The sequence below is a fragment of the Trachurus trachurus genome (genome assembly GCF_905171665.1).
Source record: "Trachurus trachurus genome assembly, chromosome: 1".
NCBI classification, from domain to species: Eukaryota; Metazoa; Chordata; class Actinopteri; order Carangiformes; family Carangidae; genus Trachurus; species Trachurus trachurus.
The window spans coordinates 28,120,873-28,141,635 of NC_139891.1; the positions used below are offsets into that span (position 1 = coordinate 28,120,873).

At 41.4% G+C, this 20,763-nt stretch overlaps 1 protein-coding gene across 1 annotated transcript; it reads right to left on the reverse strand.

Moving 5' to 3' along the window:
• Nucleotides 1-509: 509 nt before the first annotated feature.
• Nucleotides 510-12,228, reverse strand: LOC310985990 (microfibril-associated glycoprotein 4-like; the record flags this gene model as incomplete). The annotated part of the gene is made up of 6 exons (XM_083971678.1): nt 510-778; nt 1,040-1,207; nt 1,507-1,603; nt 2,322-2,507; nt 11,385-11,543; nt 12,214-12,228. 6 exons carry the CDS (start codon nt 12,226-12,228, stop codon nt 510-512), a joined length of 894 nt encoding a protein of 297 aa, XP_083827804.1.
• Nucleotides 12,229-20,763: the final 8,535 nt, after the last annotated feature.

The following is a 20,763-nucleotide window of genomic DNA, read 5'->3' on the forward strand; positions in this document are numbered from 1 at the left end:
AAAATAAATTTGTTTGTAGTGAAATCAGTGAAACTGCCATCTTTAATTTGTATTTAATGCTAATTAGCATATACTACTAGTTGAAAAATAATACAGGAAAAAATCTAAATCATTATGAGATCATTTTCTACGAGGAATTAAACTGACACTAAAAATGACAACTTCAAAAATAAAAGCAGAGTTGAAACAATCAAGTTTATTTATTTAATAATCACTCAGAACAGCATCAATCACAAACAATAATCACTAAATATTTTTTTTATTATCAGAAAAAAACTGAATTTTAATTAGTCAGTGCATGAACCTGTTCAACAGAGTTATCATGTCTGACACTGATTTTGAAAAAAGATGAGTAGTAAAAAAAACAAACACACATTTTATGATAATTTTGATTCAGAGGTTATTGTTGGCATTAAGTCCAGTCGGACTAGTGATTATATGCCCGAACATCCCAGCTCTCCAACCCTGATGGAGGGCGTGATTATCTCATTGATCTAAAGCTGATCAGATTAATAAGTGCATGGATACTTAGCGACTGATCTGATTTTCATGGTGATGGTCTTAAGGGAGTAGTTCCTGCCTTTCCATGTTCGCCATTCAATTGAGACATGATCATATGCGGCACCGTCAGGTGCGTACAGGCCGTTGGGGTTTGAGCTGTGGCAGTCACTGAACCAGAATCCACCAAGATATTGCTGAGCACAGTTTTTATCCCACACATCCTGGTCTTTGTCATAGGTGGTGAACTTCATGGAGTTGTGGGATGTTAAACTGTCCCCTAGAAACAACAGAGTCAAAATGTAATTTCAATTTGGAACGGGGAAAAAAATTGTAGTTAATGCAGTTTAAGGAAATGTGTTTGTTCAGTGAAAGTGCCAAATTATTCTATTTTCGACAATTATTTTTACAGAGTTCACAAAAATCATGTAGTATTTTAATTAGCCTGTTTGTCCACAGTGAAACATTCAGTCTTCACCTGGCTCATTGTTGAATACCTAAAAGTGAGAAAAGGAAACATTTCCACTGAAGTGACCCTCACCTGCCGTTCCTCCTGTGAAGCCGCCCAGATCCAGCTGATATCCTTCCCTCTCAGAGTCGACGAAGAAAGACGAATACTGAGCAAAGGCCTCCCCTCCCTCAAAGTCCTCCATGTCCACCCGCAGCTCGTTCTTCTTCCTCATCGTCAGCAGGAAGATGTTGTCCAGACCTGAGGACACACACACACACACACACACACAGCTCTGATTACACTTCACCTCTTGCACCAAGGCTCTATAATATTTCTATACTTTCAGTTTCACTGCTAAATGCTCCGCTGTGTTCACCAGCCACTCACTGACTGTCTGACTGACATGTGCTGCTGCTGCAGGTTGTGCAGCTTCTTTTAGTTTTTTGTTTTAGTTTTTTTTGGTTAAAGCCGCTGCCTGTTGTGACTGAAAACAATGTAACAAGAGCATATTTAATCCATAGATACTTTATACCTGTAATTCTCCCTCTAGGACTCACCCAGCCAATGCTCCCCTGCTACATTCCCAAATCCGTTCTTGTAATGTTCCCATGGCCTGTAGAAGTTTTCACTCCCATCCAACCTCCTCTGAAAGACCTGAAAAGGAGAATCACAACAATTCAGTCAACCAAAATAAAACTGTATTCAACTAGCAGGACTTGATATCACTTAAAAAAAAAAGAAAGAAAGAAAAACTAAAAAATCTTTTCAACTGAACCAGGTGAGTTTGATGACTATCTGGTCTGTAAACATCCTTCACAGTTGCTGTAGTGTCTTTTATTTTTCTGTCACACTGTGCTCTGTCACATGTTTAAGTGACAGAGATTCCTGATATGAACATCATCACAACAAACTGCTGCGGTGATGGACTAACTAAATTATACAACATGGACACTGGTAACTTTCTCAGTCTTTCTAAAAACAAGTGTTTGCTGCTGTAAATATTGTTTACGTGGGCTACTTCATGAGAAAATACATTTTCAAATATTTTGTTATTACTGTATTAGGCTATATTTAATTACAACAAATACAATTTCAGGTCAACAAAATCAGGCATTTTCATTTATTTAAATAAACTGATGTTTTTTATTAAATATATATTTTCTATAAAGAAAACTGTGCAAGCTGCCACTGGATGTGAACTCTGACAGCTGACGAATCAGATGATGATCATTTAAGTGACAAGTCTCAAAGGAGAGAAGTCACAACACTTGCTTTTTTTTTATTTTTATCGATGGCTCCACTTTTGTTTTGGCTTTTTAAGTCTCATCGTCAAATATGAAATCTAATCAGATATGAGGTGTAGTGTACTGACGGTCCATCTGCCCCCGTCAGTGACCATGTCACAGAGGACGTGCAGGGGTGAGGTGGGGCCTCCTGGGTAGATGGTGTACACCCCACTGGAGCTGGTGTTGTCATGGCGATACACGTCATCACAGTCAATGGGCAGGTAGCTCTGGTCCGCTGCCACCGAAACCAGCAGCCCCGCTAACAGTGTTACCTGGGTAAAAACAGAGAGAGGTAAATAACATTTTATGCATCTTCTCATGTTTACATGTGCACTCACAAATACAAAAGTAACACAATAACATATTTGTCCCTGCAGGTATTTCTAATTTCTGTTGCTATGCACAATTGCTTCACTGAAAAACATCTGCATGTCTGTGTGTGACAAGGAAATACTTCTAGTCAGAGGGAAAGTTTGTATGAGAAATGAAAAGAAAAAGTGAGACCGGTCCAACTGGTCTGAACACTTTGTTTATCGGCCCTTTTATTTCCTGATCACTCTCTCCACATTGAAAACTGTTACAGTTTCAGACTTTGGATCAAAGAGAAACTACTTAAAGGGATAGTTGAACATTTTGGCATTCTGGCAATTATCTTTAACTGTTTGTGTATGTTGTTTTGAGATCCGCAAGACAGAGATGCGAGATGCTCAGCTAACACAATTGAGGTGTTGGTACATGGTCCCTTAAAGGGACATTGTGTAATTTCTCCTGTTATCTATTCACGAAAATCGATTATTTCGTTCAAAAGTATGTTTTTCATTAATCAGTAATCACCCCCATTAACAAACTGAAGTGTTCTGGTAAGCTCTGAATTTGCCGTTCATATCATTCATATATCGAGCGGGTAAGCTTGATGTTTTTACGTTCAGTGGCAGCGTGACAGTAGGAAACCACGGAAACTCAAAGGAGACACCGGAGCTGTCGGCTCAGGTGAAAAGTCATCGCAGTGCGGTGAGGAGGAATGGAGCGTTACACTGATGCTGCATTCACGTGCAGTCGGGCAGACGGTCGTCGGTAACAAACCAGATGTCATTTTAGTCACAGAAGTCGAGAGAGAGCCGGTAAAACATGGGTCAGGAAAACAATCAGCAAAAACAGAGTGGACACGCACATCACACCAGTGAGGGCAGGTGCAGAGTGCAAACAATGAGCAAAATAGAAAAAACAAGAGCACTCACAGCTCTGCAGGACTCAGTGTCAATTTATTGAAGTGACGTACGTTTCGAGCAGTGTAGCTCTTCGTCAGACAGTAGGATAGCTATCAGAAGCCATCTTAAATACTACTAGTCACATGACTTGATCAGGAGAAGATAGTATGCAGCTGTTGCAGGTGTCAGAATTAACCGAAAAAACATAAGACAGCAAGCAACCTCAATACCCTGACCTTGATATTCTCGGTGCATATAAATAAATGTACATTGTGTCACACAATCAAAACACTGTGAAAGTATTTGACCTCAGGCCACAAGAGGCCGTAATGAAATAAAGTGACAATAATAATAACAATAACAATATCAATATCAATGGAACAAAGTTCCTAACCCAAATAAAGTCATCGGACCAGAAGCCTTCATATAGGATGGGTATAGTAACATCTTAAAGTGCAATATTCATAGTAGAAAGACTGGCAATGATTAAATAAAAGACCGACTCATGAAAAACAGTCATGATATAAAAAACAGTCATGATAGAGGTATCAGTCAACCCAGAAAAAGAACAAAGGAAAAAAATATACAAAAACTCATAATTAGGGTCTAATGTCCATCTCTTCATTGAGACCTTTGGAGAGACTGTATTGAGAGTGTACATCCAAAAGAGTTCCCGTTTAAGGAGAAGATTGTTTATGTCTCCCCCCCTTCGTGGAAGTTGGACACATTCGATGCCTGTGTACCTGAGAGACGCCACAGTGTGTTTGAAGAGATTGAAATGTCTGGCGACGGGGCTTTTTTGATCGTTGGTCCTAATGTTGCTCCTGTGTTCTGCAATTCTGTTTTTCAAAGGTCGTGAGGTTTTACCAATGTAACCAAGTCCACAAGGGCATTTAAGAAAATAAATAACATAAATCAGGTAAACAATACCACATCGCCATGACAACATATTGTCACGTATATTGTTTTGCCTCGTGTTGACGGACCACTTGTTTACATAGAGGCTTGTTTATGCCGTTACGTGCAGCGGCTGCCGTCCGTCTGCCGACTGCCCAATTTCACGTGAATGCAGCATGAAAAATATGATTGAGTTGCTTGCGATCTACAACCGCAACGCTAGATGGGAGTAATTCCTACACAACCCTTTAAAACTCATCAAATACACAATCCAACGAAACGACATATCAGACATGGCTGCTGGGCAGAGTGATTTCAAAAGCGCAAGTAGCTCAGAGTATTTGCTTCGCGTGTCGTAATGTTACATAATTATACATGATTATTTCATAGCGTGGCGTTTTTCAGTTGTTGGATTGTGTATTTGATGGGTTTGATGAAGGACATGGGGACTTTCTACCATTACCCCAATTGTATTCACTGAGCAGCTTGCATCTCTGCTCTGAGGATCTCAAAACAACATGCACCAACAATTCAAGGTAATTAACCCATTGCTATGACTAGGGATTAAGGCAATGGGCAAATTTACCAAAATGTTGAACTATCCCTTAAACAAAAACAGGCATACACACACACACATTATTTAGTGTAAATTACGTCTAGTGGGCTCCACTTCTTCTGAGTCGGCTGTCAACTTACCCAAAGAGCCATGTCTGCCAGAGTTCACAACAGTGTGAGGAAGACAAAGTTGTTGTTGATTCAGAGCAAAAATGGAGGAGTTCAGGAGGTGGATGAGACAAAGAGGAGGTGAAGGGGAAAAACTTCACCAAACTTTGGAGTCTTGAAAGTGGAGACGACTGCTGCTGTCCAGTTTCTATATCCAATCAGCCAGAGAAAAATTACGTTTTATATCATATGTAAATGAGGAGGAAGGAGGAGGAGGAGGAGGAGGAGGATGAGCAGGGCGGGGAAATTATCCTAATACTGTTTGTTTTATTTTAAGATACAGCATGAGGTTGTTTTAATCATGAATGTGGATAAAATAAGTTAAGATTATTAGATCAGATAAGATATTTTCCGAGAGTAAAAACAGGAACATGTTTCAGTCGTAGCGAACATCTCACCTGAGAGATTAAACTGCAGTAAAACATCAACTAGTTAAGTACAAGTCACAACAAATCACAAGGTTAACCTAAAGTAAATGAACTGAATCATAAAGCCTTTAATAATTAATAATAATAAAAACAAAGGTGACAAAGCACCAAGCTATAGGCTACTGTAGGTGTAAAAGTAAAAAAAAAAGAAGTGAACTGTTCCTTTAATTCGTACCCGTGCAGGGAAGTTACATAGTGCAGTTTCAGCCGACGCGACCCGGCTCAGGCTGCAGCGGCAGCACCATTCATCCTATTAACCATTTTTCTACCATTGCAATGAGTCTGGAAACATTATTTTAAGGCCGAAAAACTCCGCAATGTTACTTTAAGAAGACATCCAGCGTTACCTGCAACGAGAACTGGGACACTCTCTGTTTCTCTCTCTCTCTCTCTTTTCTAATTGTTTTATGTTGATTGTTTATCTTTAGGAGGACCACTTGACAAGCCCTTAGGGTTTTTTTGGTTTCTCCTGGCTGCACATTTGCTTTATAGTTTAGTTTAGTTTATTTAGTGTCTTACACCGTAGGTTCCCAGCCCTCATGGGCTTACAAGACACTTAAAACACTTGTCTTATTGTATTTACTGTATACATTGTATGTTTTTTGTTGTTGTTGTTCTACTTTTTAATATGCTGTTTTATATATCTTTCATGTGCTAATAAATACAATACAATACAAAGGTCGAAGGCTCCTGCAAGGTTGTTTTTTGGCCAAGAGACACTATAGGCGGAAGGCAGAGAGCCTCCATTCTCCTTGTAGCATAGCTAAGGTAAAAACCCTGCATAGTTCCTCTTTAACGATGCTGGGGTTTGGCAGAGCGAACATGATGGATCTTCTCCGATCCATTGGTAAAGGTTCATGGGTGTGGGAAGAACATCACTGATGATGGCTCTTAGAATGAAGCTGATCCCTTTTCCATCCATCTCCCACAGATTCCTCCTGAGGTTGCGATGCTCCAGGTTTTACCCATTCTACAAAGCTGTCCCTTCCCATTGACCAAATTCTTACATTTCTGTGGGGAATGTAATATTTTTTTCATACCAGACCTGAGAAACTGAGAAAATTTTGTTCCTACTAATTTTGTGTGATGGAATGACAAAATAAAGTTGTTGAATCCTTGAAAAGTTTTGAGTAAGGGAATTGTTTTTATGAATAAAATAAGACTTTTTAAGTGGGGGCATGACATGAGAAAAAAAAACTGTAAATATGAAAACAAAAGATGAGTAATGTAGGGCTGAATCATTAATGGCATTTGCAATTATACTGCGGTATGATCAAACGCGATTTTGTAACACATAGACTGTAATTATGCTCTAGTAATGAGTGAAGCCATCAGTCAGTTATGTGTTATTGGCCGCAGGCTCGGCTGAATGTAGCACTACGTAGGCTGTGGAACTATTCTGGTTAAAGAAGGGCGTCAGGTATGCTGCACCACGCCAGGTATGCAGCAGGACCAGTGGTACAGCATGTCCTCCTGCACAAATTTTAGCTCAGTCACTATACCCTGTCATGATCTGTGTCCTGTTGTATAATTCCCTTGTCTCAGCCGAGTTTTCCTCCAGTACAGCTGAACAGCTAACATGCTGTCAAGACGAACAGTGGGGACCTGTCACAGTCTCATTTGTGCATTTCATTAAAGGGATACAGTAGTTCACCCAAAATTCAAATTCATTTTCTACTCACCCTCTTGTCGACTAAGGGTTGGAAGAAGCGTGGGGGGGGAGAAAAAAAACCCTGTAAATATTAAAAACAAAAGATGAGTAATGTAGGGCTGAATTATTAATGGCATTTGTAATTATACTGCGGTATGATCAAACGCATTTTAAAGGTACTTAGGTAGGCTGAATGTAGCACTACGTAGGCTGTGGAAGTATAGGTATGCTGCACCAAGTCAGGTATGCAGCAGGACCAGTGGTACAGCATGTCCACTGGTCTGATCTGGTCTGAGCTGGTCTGAGCTGAAAACAGCAGAGTTTTCCTCCTTCCTCCTTCCTCATTTGTGCATTTCATTAATATAAACTTCAACCTCAAAGCTCCCGTCCTGTAGTGTTGGGGAAAGCAGTTCTTTAGAGAGTACTGAATCACTAGAAACAATGAATTAAAAAGATTTGTTCAAAAAATCTGGTTACCGAATCATTAAGTTTGCACTACACTACTTTCAGCAGCACTTTCAGTAAACAACACGTTAGCGAACGTGTCATTGTGTCGCTTGTAGTACATTCAGTGAACATACCGTTTATCAGTACATTCACTAAGTACTGATGAACAGTACATTCACTAAATGCGCTACACAGACGTTTGTGAGCGACATAGCAACATGTTCGTAAACGACGCAACACTAAATTGAGTAGTATGTTCAGTGAACGTGAGCCCTCGTGCCTGCACAGTTCCCTCGCAATGACAGTCTCCGCCATAGATACACAAATTCCACTGCCTGCCTGTATGCTCGCTGCTGAGATCATCATTTTTCTTAAATAGTAGAGATCTTTTGGCTTTCCCACATTCAGTCTCTTCCTTTGGGAAAGATGAATTAAATAAAAAAATCTATAAAACGACAATTGATTAATACCCTAGGATTTATTTGGAAACATGCTATGTTTATTATATATTGTATTATTATTTGAATACACTACATTAGTAACTTAAAGCAGAAGTGAGTGATATATTTGTGTTAATATAAGTCTTAAATAGTTATATCTTCCGACAGCAATCACTTACATAGAGTGTTTGGACTGAAACACGGGTCTCTCAGTCCCTCTGCTCTGCTCTGAGCCGAAGAGAAAACATTTATCGTATCCTACAGTTTTTATCCAATGAGGAGAGAGAACGGCATGCAGGGCTGTGTGTGCAGCCAAGGAACGCCGTGAATGTGGTGACGTAGCGACGAGGACTGTTATGGTGCGTTCAAGGAAACTCGTATTTTTCCGACCGTGAAGTGGTACCAGTTCGATCTGGTACGAGTTCACCGGTCGGAAGTTACGAGTGGCCGTTATAGTGACTTTCACCGGTAAAACAGGTCGGAAAAACACGAGTGGGTTGCCTGGAACGCTACAAAGTCGTAAGTTGTGACTTGAAGCTGTAATTTACGATTTCAAAAGCCTGCCTGGAACACAGCATTAGCGAAAATGACCGGATCACTCACTTCTGCTTTAAGGGAAAATGTAAAGATTTTGAAAACTGGAGCGGTGTTTTTAGTGCCTCCCATTTTTCTTCTATCGCATTAAATTAAATGTTGCATTAAAGGTTCATGAGGCAAGAAATGCACATGCGTTTTAAGTTTTTTTACTGCTAATGGGCGATGAAGCGTTCAAAACCAAAAAGAATGAGCCCGCTCGCGTATCTCTCCGTTGCCTTGAACAGGCTGTGTGCTGCATAATGCGCTGCAATTCTGGGTCCGAATTTCCCGCGCTGATGTGACGTCAAATGACGCTGCATGCGCGTCCTCGACAGCTTCGGCTTTCCACCGCTTGCGACCAGCGGTCGGCGGATGTCTTGCAGCCTGAACAGTTACGTGAGCAGCGAGTAGAGAAATAACGTCACTTTCTTAAATTTTAATATTTTTTCATGCGAGAAAGTGACAGTTTAGATTCCCAATCTGTTGTCACTTGTCAGTTTATCCAAATAACGTCTGTAAGTAGATTTGCTCCGACATTTTTCGGAGGAGTGCAGAGCCACACACACGCAGCGGCAGCAGCGGCTCGTCACAGAGGCTGCAGCCGGGGAGCTGAGCTCATCGGCCGGGCAACAGCTGTCCTCCTCCCAGGAAAGAAAACGAGCCGAGTAACTTCCCCACAGGTTTTTAGAGGTTTTCTGCCGGCTGGTTGAATTGTTTTTAGGAGATAAATGCTGGTCTCATTGATGAAATCTAACAGTGGCAGTCGCATTAGTTCATTTGAATGAAAAGTGAAGCTTCAGGTGTGTGTGTGAGCAGCGCAGCCTGGGCGCATGGCGTCTGTCCGACTACCCATTTCTCCGACCATACATTTCTTTATTTTTGCGTCCATTAGTCCGACCTCCCACTTCTCCGACTTAAGTAGCCCTAACCCTTAACCTTAACCTAAACCTAACCTTAACACTGTAGAATGCGTAGTCGGAGAAATGAGCCGTCGGACTTTTGGGCAGTCGGACTGACGTATGCTCCCCGTGCAGCCTTGGGGCTCTGTACGTACAAAAATCACCATATTTAGGCTACTTCAATAAATAAATAAATAAATAGTTTTACAATGAGCCGATTGATTCATCCGTGGTCAGTTTATCCAAACAACGCCTAAGGAAATTCTCCGACGTGTTCGGAGGAGTGCAGAGCAGCTGAGCGGCACCAGCGGCTCACAGAGGCGGCGGCCGGTGTGTTGACCTGATGCCGGTAAATTGAGCACTGTACGCGCGGCATGGCGCATTTACTGTTTATTAACAGCCAGGCGCGACGTGTGTGTGTGTGTGTGTGTGTGTGTGTGTGTGTGTGTGTGTGTGTGTGTGTGTGTGTGTGTGTGTGTGTGTGTGTGTGTGTGTGTGTGTCGTGAGAGAGACAGCAGGTAGAGGGGTTGACTGGCAGAGATGAGAGACAGTGAAGCAGTGGCGTCCCTAGGCTAAAACATTCGGGGCTAAAGCCCCGGATGTTTTTTAATTAGCCCCGAATATTAATTTTCAAAAAAATATTTTTTTTTTTTTTTTTTTTTTTTAAGATCACATCCTCAAACTACGGTTATCTTATGTTGATGCTTCGATAAAACAGTGTTTTTGGACAGGTTTGAGTAACAATTAATTATATTTTTAAAAAGCCACTACTTTGGCTTTGGCACACAAGTGGTTAACACCTCCAGGTCGCACTTGACGTCATTCACCCAAAACAGCGGCGCATTTAACTTGACAACAAATACCTGACAGCAGGCAGGTTTGACAACAGCAAGCTGCAGCTGTCTTTTGGTAGCTAGTAGCAGCTAAGGTGTATCAAGATGCCACAAAAAAGATTTCCATGTTTTCCCCCAAAGGTGGTCAGCAATCAAAAAGGTAATGGGAATAGAAATTATGTAAAAATGTATAATTTCGAAAAGAGTGTTGCAGCTGGAACTACAAGAGGGTAGTAGCTAACGATAGCTAGCTAGCAGCTAGTTGATATTGCTCTGGTTGATATTACATGAGAAAAAAAGCAATCTGTAATTATTGGCATCTGTAAATGCAATTGTAGGGTGTGAGAATTGTGTACCTAGAAATAACTAAGTTTGGGCTTCTTCTATAGGGAAAGTTGCTGAAGTTAATGTGCTATAACATCGAACCATCTTGTTTATTTTCTTTTTCATGCATGATAGCAGCTAGTTAGCAGACAGGGATCCCGCACAGCCTGCCTCTTTTACTGTAGCTGCTAATGTGTTAAATGGAAACACAATGTGTTGTTACGTAGCTAGCTAATGTCAGTACATAGAACTAAATTCAAAATGGGTCATTCATTTGATGATCTGTGGATTGCATCGTTTTCACCTTTTTCACCAATGATGGAGAATGTCTCTATGCCGCATATATTGCATGTGTCACTCTTCCGGGCTAAGCCCCGGATGTGTCAAAATCCTAGAGACGCCCCTGCAGTCAAGCTGTTCTTTTTTTCTGTGAGAGACTGCTGCGGTGGACCCAAACGAAACTGTGGCGGCTGATTAATGGAAAACACTGGTATAGTAACGTTATGCCGTTTCCAATTCAGCCACAGTGTCACTGTCACAGCATCAGCTGCACTGCTGTGGAGAGTTGATGCGCGCTTCCGCACCAGCTTGGCTGATGGCTGCAGTAACCCTGACGGCCGCTACGGCCGTTGTATCGCTAATGAGTTTTATTCCTTGATCTTGCCTCAAGCTCCTTTAAAACAAAAAAGTTTTCTGATATGAAGTTTCCATGTCACAGAAGACGTGCAGGGGTGAGGTGGGGCCTCCTGGGTAGATGGTGTACACCCCACTGGTGCTGGTGTTGTCATGGCGATACACGTCATCACAGTCAATGGGCAGGGAGAAGTGGGGATCCTCCTGGACCGAGGCCACTGAAACCAGCAGCCCCACTAACACTGACACCTGCATAAAAAACAGAGAGCGGAAAATCAAATCTAATGCATCTTCTTGGTGTTTACACTCATGAATACAAAAATAACACAACAACACAATCAGCTGTCCTTATTCTGTTGAGAGTCCTCTGCAGCTCTCTGGGGTTTTCTAATAGCAACTGAGCACAAAACTCAGGATTCAGTCGACTGCACATCCTGGTTCTGTGTTTTATATTTTCAGTCTGATTTAAGGCTGAGATGTCCACTTTCACTTCAAAACTAAAAAGCTTCATCGAGGAAAAAAAGGATAATCAGTATAATCTGCTGGGCTTGTTGTGAAAAGCTTTTGTAATTGGTGTTTTCATAGGCTCTCAAACTTTGTGAACACACAAATGTTCAATTCCTAAATGCACTCTGCGTATTTGTTGCTTAGCTTGGACAACACACAGAATAAAACAGATGAGTGATGAGATATTTTAGTCCGGCTCAATTATTTTTCTTCTTAATTCAAGAATTCCAGCAAAACTAGAGGTAGCTATTAGAGAAACTGGAGTGATAAAATGAAACAAATATTTATTTTGGAGAATAAGGTTAGTATGTTAGAGTTATAAAATGTTTTTTAACTCACAATTTAATTCTAGTTTTGTATATAACTTCTAAAACTGCTATTACTATACATAATAAAATAACTGAGCTCTTACCTGCATCATCTTCATCGTGAGAAGGACGGTTCACTGTTGAGCTGAACTCAGTATTTAGTGGCAAATAGGTCGGTTTTATAGTCTGTGCAGAGTCTTTTAATTAACCATGTTGCACCTAAGACACCCAGTGCATGGGTATCACACCCTAACCCAAACCCAGTGACACCACCCAGTGCCATTTTGGGTGGTGTCACCTCTCAGAGTGACACAATTCTCTACAGCTAAGTTTTTCTAAAGTCAATTGTGATAATTAGTAGATGTCAGTGGAAAATATGGTAACACTTTATTTTAAGGGGTCCTTGTTCCTGTGTATCCACCTAATTAATTACCTATGTAACCGTATGTAATAACATGTACTTGTGTATTTTGGTGTACTTACAGGTCCTTGTTACACTTGTAATAAGAAATGCTTGTTACAATACTTTGTCAAAGTGGCCTCTCTCTTTGGGGAAGGGGTACATCTGCAAGAAAAATGGGTGAAACCACAACCCATGTTGCCTGGGCAAACTTTTCCATCAGTCTTCCTCCTGCCTCTTGAGTCTTGGAACATGTATGCTGTTACACAACTTAGTATACAGTTGTGTTAATACACCGTTGTTACTCTTTGATACAGTGGAATGAGCACATTAAAATAAAGTGTACCTGCTGGGATACAACAGTTCTTACACATTAACTGCAATAACCAGTGTCTTCGATAGTGTACCACATGTGCTGTTACACAACATAGTCTATGTAACAGTTGTGTTAGTACACCTTTGTTACTCTTTGATACAGTGGAATGAGCACATTAAAATAAAGTGTACCTGCTGGGATACAACAGTTCTTACACATTAACTGCAATAACCAGTGTCTTCGATAGTGTACCACATGTGCTGTTACACAACATAGTCTATGTAACAGTTGTGTTAGTACACCTTTGTTACTCATTGATACAGTGGAATAAGCACATTAAAATAAAGTGTACCTGGGTCGGGATACCTCAACTCTTATAAATTAACTGCGATAACCAGCGTCTTTGTACTGTGGTAGTAAAGGGTTAACTATACTACATTTTTAACTTAAAGCAGATATCAGTGGAATGTTTTTGTTAATATAAGTCCTAAATAGTCCTATTTTCCGTCAGCAATCACTTACATGAAGTATTTCAGCCTAAACACGAGTCTCTCCGTCACTCTGCTCTGCTGTAACCCGAGGAGAAAATTTTCCTTGTGGGATACAAGTGTTATCCAATGAGGAGAGAGAACGGCATGAAGGGCTGTGTGTGCAGCCAAGGGATGCGCGTGAATGTGGTGACGTAGCACGAGGACCAATTGATGCCTGACAAGGGCGGGGGCTGCTAACTCATGGTGCGTTCAAAGAAACTCGTACTTTGTGTTTTTCCTTCCTGTGAAGTCATACCAGTTCGATCTGGTACGAGTTCACGGGTCGGAAGTTACGAGTGGCCGTTATAGGGAACTTTCACAGACAACAGGATGGTAAAAACACGAGCTACGGGTTACCTGGAACGCTACCAAGTCGTAGTTGTGACTTGAAGCTGTAACTTACGGTTTCAAAAGCCTGCCTTGAACGCAGCATTAGCCGAAACGGCCGTGAAGCTGATATCTGCTTTAATTGAACAGTTTTGGAGTCATTGTGATGGTTTAATACAGTAAATGGCTTAACTTGTTACAGGGAGAATGGAGGCTCTCTGGCTGAAAAGCAACCTTGCAAGATCAGGGCCGTCGCCGCCGCTGTCCCAGCTCTCGTCTCTGCAGCACTGCGACACAAACCCGCCCTGTAACAGGTGAACTCTTGTTTATGACAATAAGAATAACCAAATATACATGTCGTAACATCATGTATGATATACTGTATAACATTGTGTACCACTCTATTGATTGATTTCCCGCTGGATAAAGGCACATGGCCAGGAGGAAGGTTAGCAAAACAGCGGAAAAGCGACCGGACTGACATAGTTCCTCTTTAAATCGTGTTTTGGGTGGTGGTGGTTGCACCAAAGGTTTGATCAAGAAAGAAAGAAAGACTTTCTCTTCTTAATCATTAGGGAGATAAAACTTTATACTTTGACTTTAGACTTTCTCATCCTGTTACTGTACCTGTTACAGAAAATAAAATTTTACAGGATGAAGGATGAAAGGATGAAATACATTCATCAACCTTCTGTAGAATCTGTGTAACTGCAGAAATAAGATGTTCAGTATTTGTAAGACTGAAAGTTAAAGCTGAAATAGTTTGTATTGAACCCTCCTTGTCCAAGGAGACAAAGACATACAGATGTTACTGGTTCAAATTTGCGGGGTTTGTCCTGCACTGCAGGATCGCGTGATCGCGTGACTTTTCACCACAACTGTTTTCCTCTAGGTGGCAGCACCGTACTAAATACTGCTCAGACGTTTTGGGGACAATGCTGACAGCCTGATAGCCGCGATTAGGAGTGGCGCTGTTCATGATACAGAATACAAGAGGATGAAAGGAGAACTAGCTGCAGACAGTAAATAATATAGTAGCCTCGTTTTTCAATGACAAAATGTAACGACGGCAGCTACAGTAGACTATAGCCCACGTCTCACTCTCTTTTTTCGGTCATCTGTCTCGTCATCTCCAAAATGTGTTTTTAAAATGAGCCAACTACAGTACTGTGCAGTAGTGCCGCAGATTTCTCACTCCGCACCTTGTTTGAGAGTGCAGCTGGATGATTTCTTGTGAATGAACGGGTCTGTGTCACTTTGGGGCTGGGCGATAAAACATAGGATAAATAACTTTCCCTCGATAGAAGACGCGGCCGATACAAAGTGACACCGTCAGCCATGCAGCCGGCCTGGACTTTTTATTTTTAATTATGAAGGATCATCTGCGCAAGGCAAAGATGATAGCATCAACAAAACACGGCGTAACACACGCGGCTGTATGGGACAGGCTTTTATTTAATTCAGAACAAACCGCTTAGCAAAAATGGAAAATATAGTCTATAATAATTAATTGATCTGTTGTTTGGCCACTGTTTGAAAATAACCCGAATTATGAGCAAATAATCTGATCCAGAACAGCAGTCATAATCAGACTTCTTCTAAATAAACCTAAACATTAAATAACCGGGTCAGGTCGGACCATGGGGTTATTTTTTCTCTTCTTCTTCACAGGAGAAGAGGAGGCTATGTGCAAAGTACCACATTAACATCTCTATTCATATAACGCCCATCGAAACAGCTGATTTACATGTCGGCCGTTAAGGCAAGGCAAGGCAAGGCAATTTTATTTGTATAGCCCGTTTTTACAAACAGTTTGTCTCAAAGGGCTTCACATGGCATCGTAGCAACATCCTCTGTCCTTAGACCCTCACATCGACTGAGGAAAAACTCCATGGAAACCCTTTTAACAGGGAAAAACAGGAGAAACCTCAGGGTGAGCAACAGAGGAGGGATCCCTCACCCAGGACGGACAGACGTGCAATAGATGTTGTTACAGACAAGAAAACAGTTTACAGTTTGTCACAGAATGTGCGGAATATGGAAATGTTAACACATGGCGATTGGCCATTCACGCGGCTTTGTTCTTGGTTTCGGCCAATCAGCTTATAAGCACATGGCTAATTATCAGCTTTCAACCAATCGCACTGTTTTAATGTGTGTGTGTGAAAGTTATTTTCTTTAGTTCATTTTCGTTTCTTTTGGATTTTTTTTACAACAATGTATCAATATAATATTGTTTTCGTTTCATTTCGTTATAAAAATCAATCCCTTTTCTTTGAAACAATGAGATTGAGCAGCTAAAACTCAATAAACTCAACCATGGCTTGTCTTATTGTTAATCTGAACGCACATGTATAAAGGGCAGAGTCAAGGCAGCAGATAAATCACAAAACATCAACGCGTCCGTGAGCGCAGCGCACCTCCTCTTCTCCTGTGAAGAAGAAGAGAAAAAATAACCCCATGGTCCGACCTGACCCAGTTATTTAATGTTTAGGTTTATTTAGAAGAAGTCTGATTATGACTGCTGTTCTGGATCAGATTATTTGCTCATAATTCGGGTTATTTTCAAACAGTGGCCAAACAACAGATCAATTAATTATTATAGACTATATTTTCCATTTTTGCTAAGCGGTTTGTTCTGAATTAAATAAAAGCCTGTCCCATACAGCCGCGTGTGTTACGCCGTGTTTTGTTGATGCTATCATCTTTGCCTTGCGCAGATGATCCTTCATAATTAAAAATAAAAAGTCCAGGCCGGCTGCATGGCTGACGGTGTCACTTTGTATCGGCCGCGTCTTCTATCGAGGGAAAGTTATTTATCCTATGTTTTATCGCCCAGCCCCAAAGTGACACAGACCCGTTCATTCACAAGAAATCATCCAGCTGCACTCTCAAACAAGGTGCGGAGTGAGAAATCTGCGGCACTACTGCACAGTACTGTAGTTGGCTCATTTTAAAAACACATTTTGGAGATGACGAGACAGATGACCGAAAAAAGAGAGTGAGACGTGGGCTATAGTCTACTGTAGCTGCCGTCGTTACATTTTGTCATTGAAAAACTAGGCTACTATATTATTTACTGTCTGCAGCTAGTTCTCCTTTCATCCTCTTGTATTCTGTATCATGAACAGCGCCACTCCTAATCGCGGCGATATGTGATACATAATCATCAAGTCATAAAGCAAGACAGGCTTTATCATATTACAATAGTTTCTGTGATTTAGGCAGTGTATACAGTAGTTAGTTCTAGTTTAATAGCCTAGAGTTTAAGCTGTGGATTACTGCACAGATCACTGAGTCATCCGCCTGTCGTCCTCCGTTCTCACAGATGCCACCTGGCGGTTGTTTTGGCACATTGAGGCTTTTCATTAAAACCTCTTGTCTCGCCAAAGAAAAAAAATGCATGAGTCTTGTGCCGTCTCGCGTGGACCACGCGTGAAGTCCGCAAATTTGAACCAGTAACATCTGTAAAATATGTAATATTGGGGAAGTTGACCGATATTAGTTCCTCAATGAATCACTAAAGGATGCACATCCTAATAACAGTGAAAAAGATCTATCACAAAAATTGTTCATGCAGCACAAATATTACTGATGAGCATGAAATATTCTCTGGAAACTGAAATGCTGGATGCCAGTGATGCAAGGATGACAACACTGATAATTCACAATGTTGCACTAATCCCTCAATCATCTGACGGACAGAGTAGGAAGATTACCTAATTTGGGTCTGAGGAAGGTGTTTTCACCTCCGACTTCCAAGAGGAACAACCAACAGACGTAGATCTAAATGTTTCTGTGTGCAATTAGACTTACAGTAAACGAAAAGGAAGGAAACGTTTGCTTTTTTTGTGAAATAGCAAATATTACAGTGTCTCAAAATACAAAGCGAATCACAACAACAGCTGCCGTTTGTTGGCCTCTATGTCACATGTAAACAATAGCTGCTAGATGTCACTTCTCTAGGAACGATTGATGTCGCGGTTTTAGCCCCAATTTACCCACTGGACCTTAAATTGCAGCACCACCTCTTATATTTGCCTCTCCACACTCAAAGTCACTGCCACTGTGGCTCTACAGGGGCCACATCTGGATACGTTTTGATCAATTAACCTATAGCACACCTTGAATTGTCCTTCATCACTCAGAGTCAAATACATCTGAAGATTCAGCAGGAGATCGCTCTACAAGCACTGGAAACACAGTGTGAGATGTTTGTCTACTTTCTCTGAGGCTGCCGGGCTCAGTCGGGGTTTGTTACCGTTTTGCTATTTTTGATTTTCATGGAGAAAATCTGAGATGTGGAGAGTTTGCTGCCCGTGGGGGCCGCAGGACTAAAACTCTTTTTTTCCCCACTTTGTGCAGATGATGTGCATCTGCTGCCTTCACCAGACCATGACATCCAGTGAGCACCTCGAAGCCTGAGGCCATATGGTTTCCTGCTGGAAAAAGGGCGAATCGCTCAGCCTGGGCTGGAGGTGAGTCACTGGCCCAAGTGAAGCAGTTCAAGCATCTTGGGATCTCGTTAATGAGTGAAGATGAAGTGAAACGCCACATCTACCAGATTAATGCCACGTCAGCAGTAATGTAAAGGGACTGAACTCTGCAGCTGAGCGGTCCGCTCTTCTTTCCAGCCCTCACCTATAATCATGAGCTTCGGGTATTGACCGAAAAAATGAGGCTGAAGATACTGTGGCTGACTTTGCAGAGTGGCAGGGTTTAGAGTTCAAAGGAGTCTTGCTGTTCCTGCAGGAAGAACGCTGAGGAGGTTCAGGCATAAGGATAATTCCCTTTCCCATAACTGGCTGAGGTCCTAAGGATTATACTGCATATCCCATCAGGCCTTGTGGCTCAGGGAGGATGTGGTTGGGGACCTGAGCTTGAGCGTTGGGAAATGGATGGGACTGGTATACTCATTTCTGAATTTCATTGCAATCGAACCAATAGTTGTTCAGATGGTATTTCACTGTGGATTAAATTGGAGACTGATTGATGCAATGACACTAATACTAATACAGGGTCAATAGTAAAATAAGACAATATTTTTGACCAATCGTTCATCACCTATTTCATTATTTGATATGAAACCACAGTAACAGAGCAGACCATGAGTGTACTGCACAGGGATCGGACAAGTTTAAAACAAAAGGCAAAAAACATTTATCTGAAAAAATTATGAGATCGCTAAAGGTGTTCGAGTCAATCCTGTGAGGAACATGAACATTTGCACCAAATGTCACAACATTTCATCCAGTGGATTGTGAGACCGGTCACTTAAAACGAGAAATGTCAACCTCATAGTGAGGACTACAGGGGGGACCTCAGAGATCATTAGGGCACATACTCTATAAACTTCATTATTACTTTGTGTTTTAGTGTGGAAGGGAAAACTATGACGACCTGCCGGGAAGAGTCACTGGACAAACTTTCCTACGGTGGCCCTGAGAGTTTAATCTTCATTAATTTGACAACACATGCACTGTAAAAACACAGTTTCTGGGGATGCAAAAACATGTCCGGCTTGCTTTTCTTACGTAACTCGATAAGGTGAGTGTTTGATTTATAGTAGGCTAAAGTAAATATCACATGATTCATATTATTCTTAATACTGTACTGTAATAGTGAAACGTAATGCTAATGTTATCTTAGCGCACCTCATCTGTGCCCATCACTTCTTTGGAAACACCTCTGATACTCTATGTTGTGATGTTTAGCAGTGCATCAAGTGTCAAATTAATCAAGTTTTCTAAATTTATGGCCCAACACATAACAAGCTCAACACCCTGATGCGACACACTGAACAGAAATGTTCTCACATGAGCCAAAGCTAAAGCTAAGCTAACAGTTTTTATTTGTAATATTATCTGAATTATGTGATATTGATGTTACAATGGACAAAACTAACTCATCTTATTTCCAAACATTACCTTCATCACTTCTAAATTAAAGAATGCACTTCACTCATTTATGTCCCCGGAAACACTTCTGCTGCGTTGTGAGGTTTTGCATCACATGTGTTTTCAAAGTGATAAAGATATATAGAGTTTTCTTCACAGTTACAGTACCTTGAACTCTCTGGGCCACCGTACAAACCATCAAATATTCATTGAGATATTTTAGTCTGTATTAAAAGTGATGGATCAACGCCCCCACGCCACAAGCCAAGGAAACAATATTGTCGTATTAGTTACTCAATACAAAGTGGTGTGTTTTAATTTGGCATCCTCAGAGATTGGCTGTGTGTGTGTGTGTGTGTGTGTGTGTGTGTGTGTGTGTGTGTGTGTGTGTGTGTGTGTGTGTGTGTGTGTGTGTGTGTGTGTGTGTGTGTGTGTGTGTGTGTGTGTGTTTACCCTATCTTCAGTTTTTGGCTAATTGGTTGTCGATACGGACTTCCACTGTGAAGACAGAGTTACTGGTCCTTTCCTCTCCTCTGATCCTCCTGCTGGAGTCACAGCAGAGTTAGTGGCTGCTTGACACTAACAGCACAGTTATTGATGGCTGATCTCGAACACGGAGAGAAAATCAAACCCAGGGGCTTCTGAATGATGAACCAAGGAAAGGTCAATGGAAAAAGCAGATTCTTTCCTCCATTCCCATATATCTCTCAGTCTGCCTCTCCCTGCGCACTCGCTCGCTTGCTGTCTTTCTTTCCTTTTATCTCAATCCTCTCTGTCAGGCCTCTGCTGGTGTATTGGTTCAGAGGAACAGATAGAGGGAGAGAGGGAGGTGTAAGCGCTGGTTTTCTGCCAGGTTTTGATCCTGTCGACATATAATCCATGTTAATAAATGACTCCTGAGGTCATCACTGTGTAGCCGAAGGGGGAGTGGGAGAAAAGGAAAGGCAGGCAGTAAATGGGTTTCTGTCTGAGTGAATGTGTGTGTGTGAAAGAGAGAGAGAGAGAGAGCAATGAATAGGGTTTATATGTGGACAAAAGTATGTGGACATCTGGCGTTTGGCTGAGTATTAATCCACTGCTACACACTTTACACCTGGCCGACCTCGCCGCCTCAAAGAGCCCTCTGTGGCTTCGCCGCCACTCAACTCTTTCTTCCGTTTTGTGTGATTTCCACTGAAGTTCAT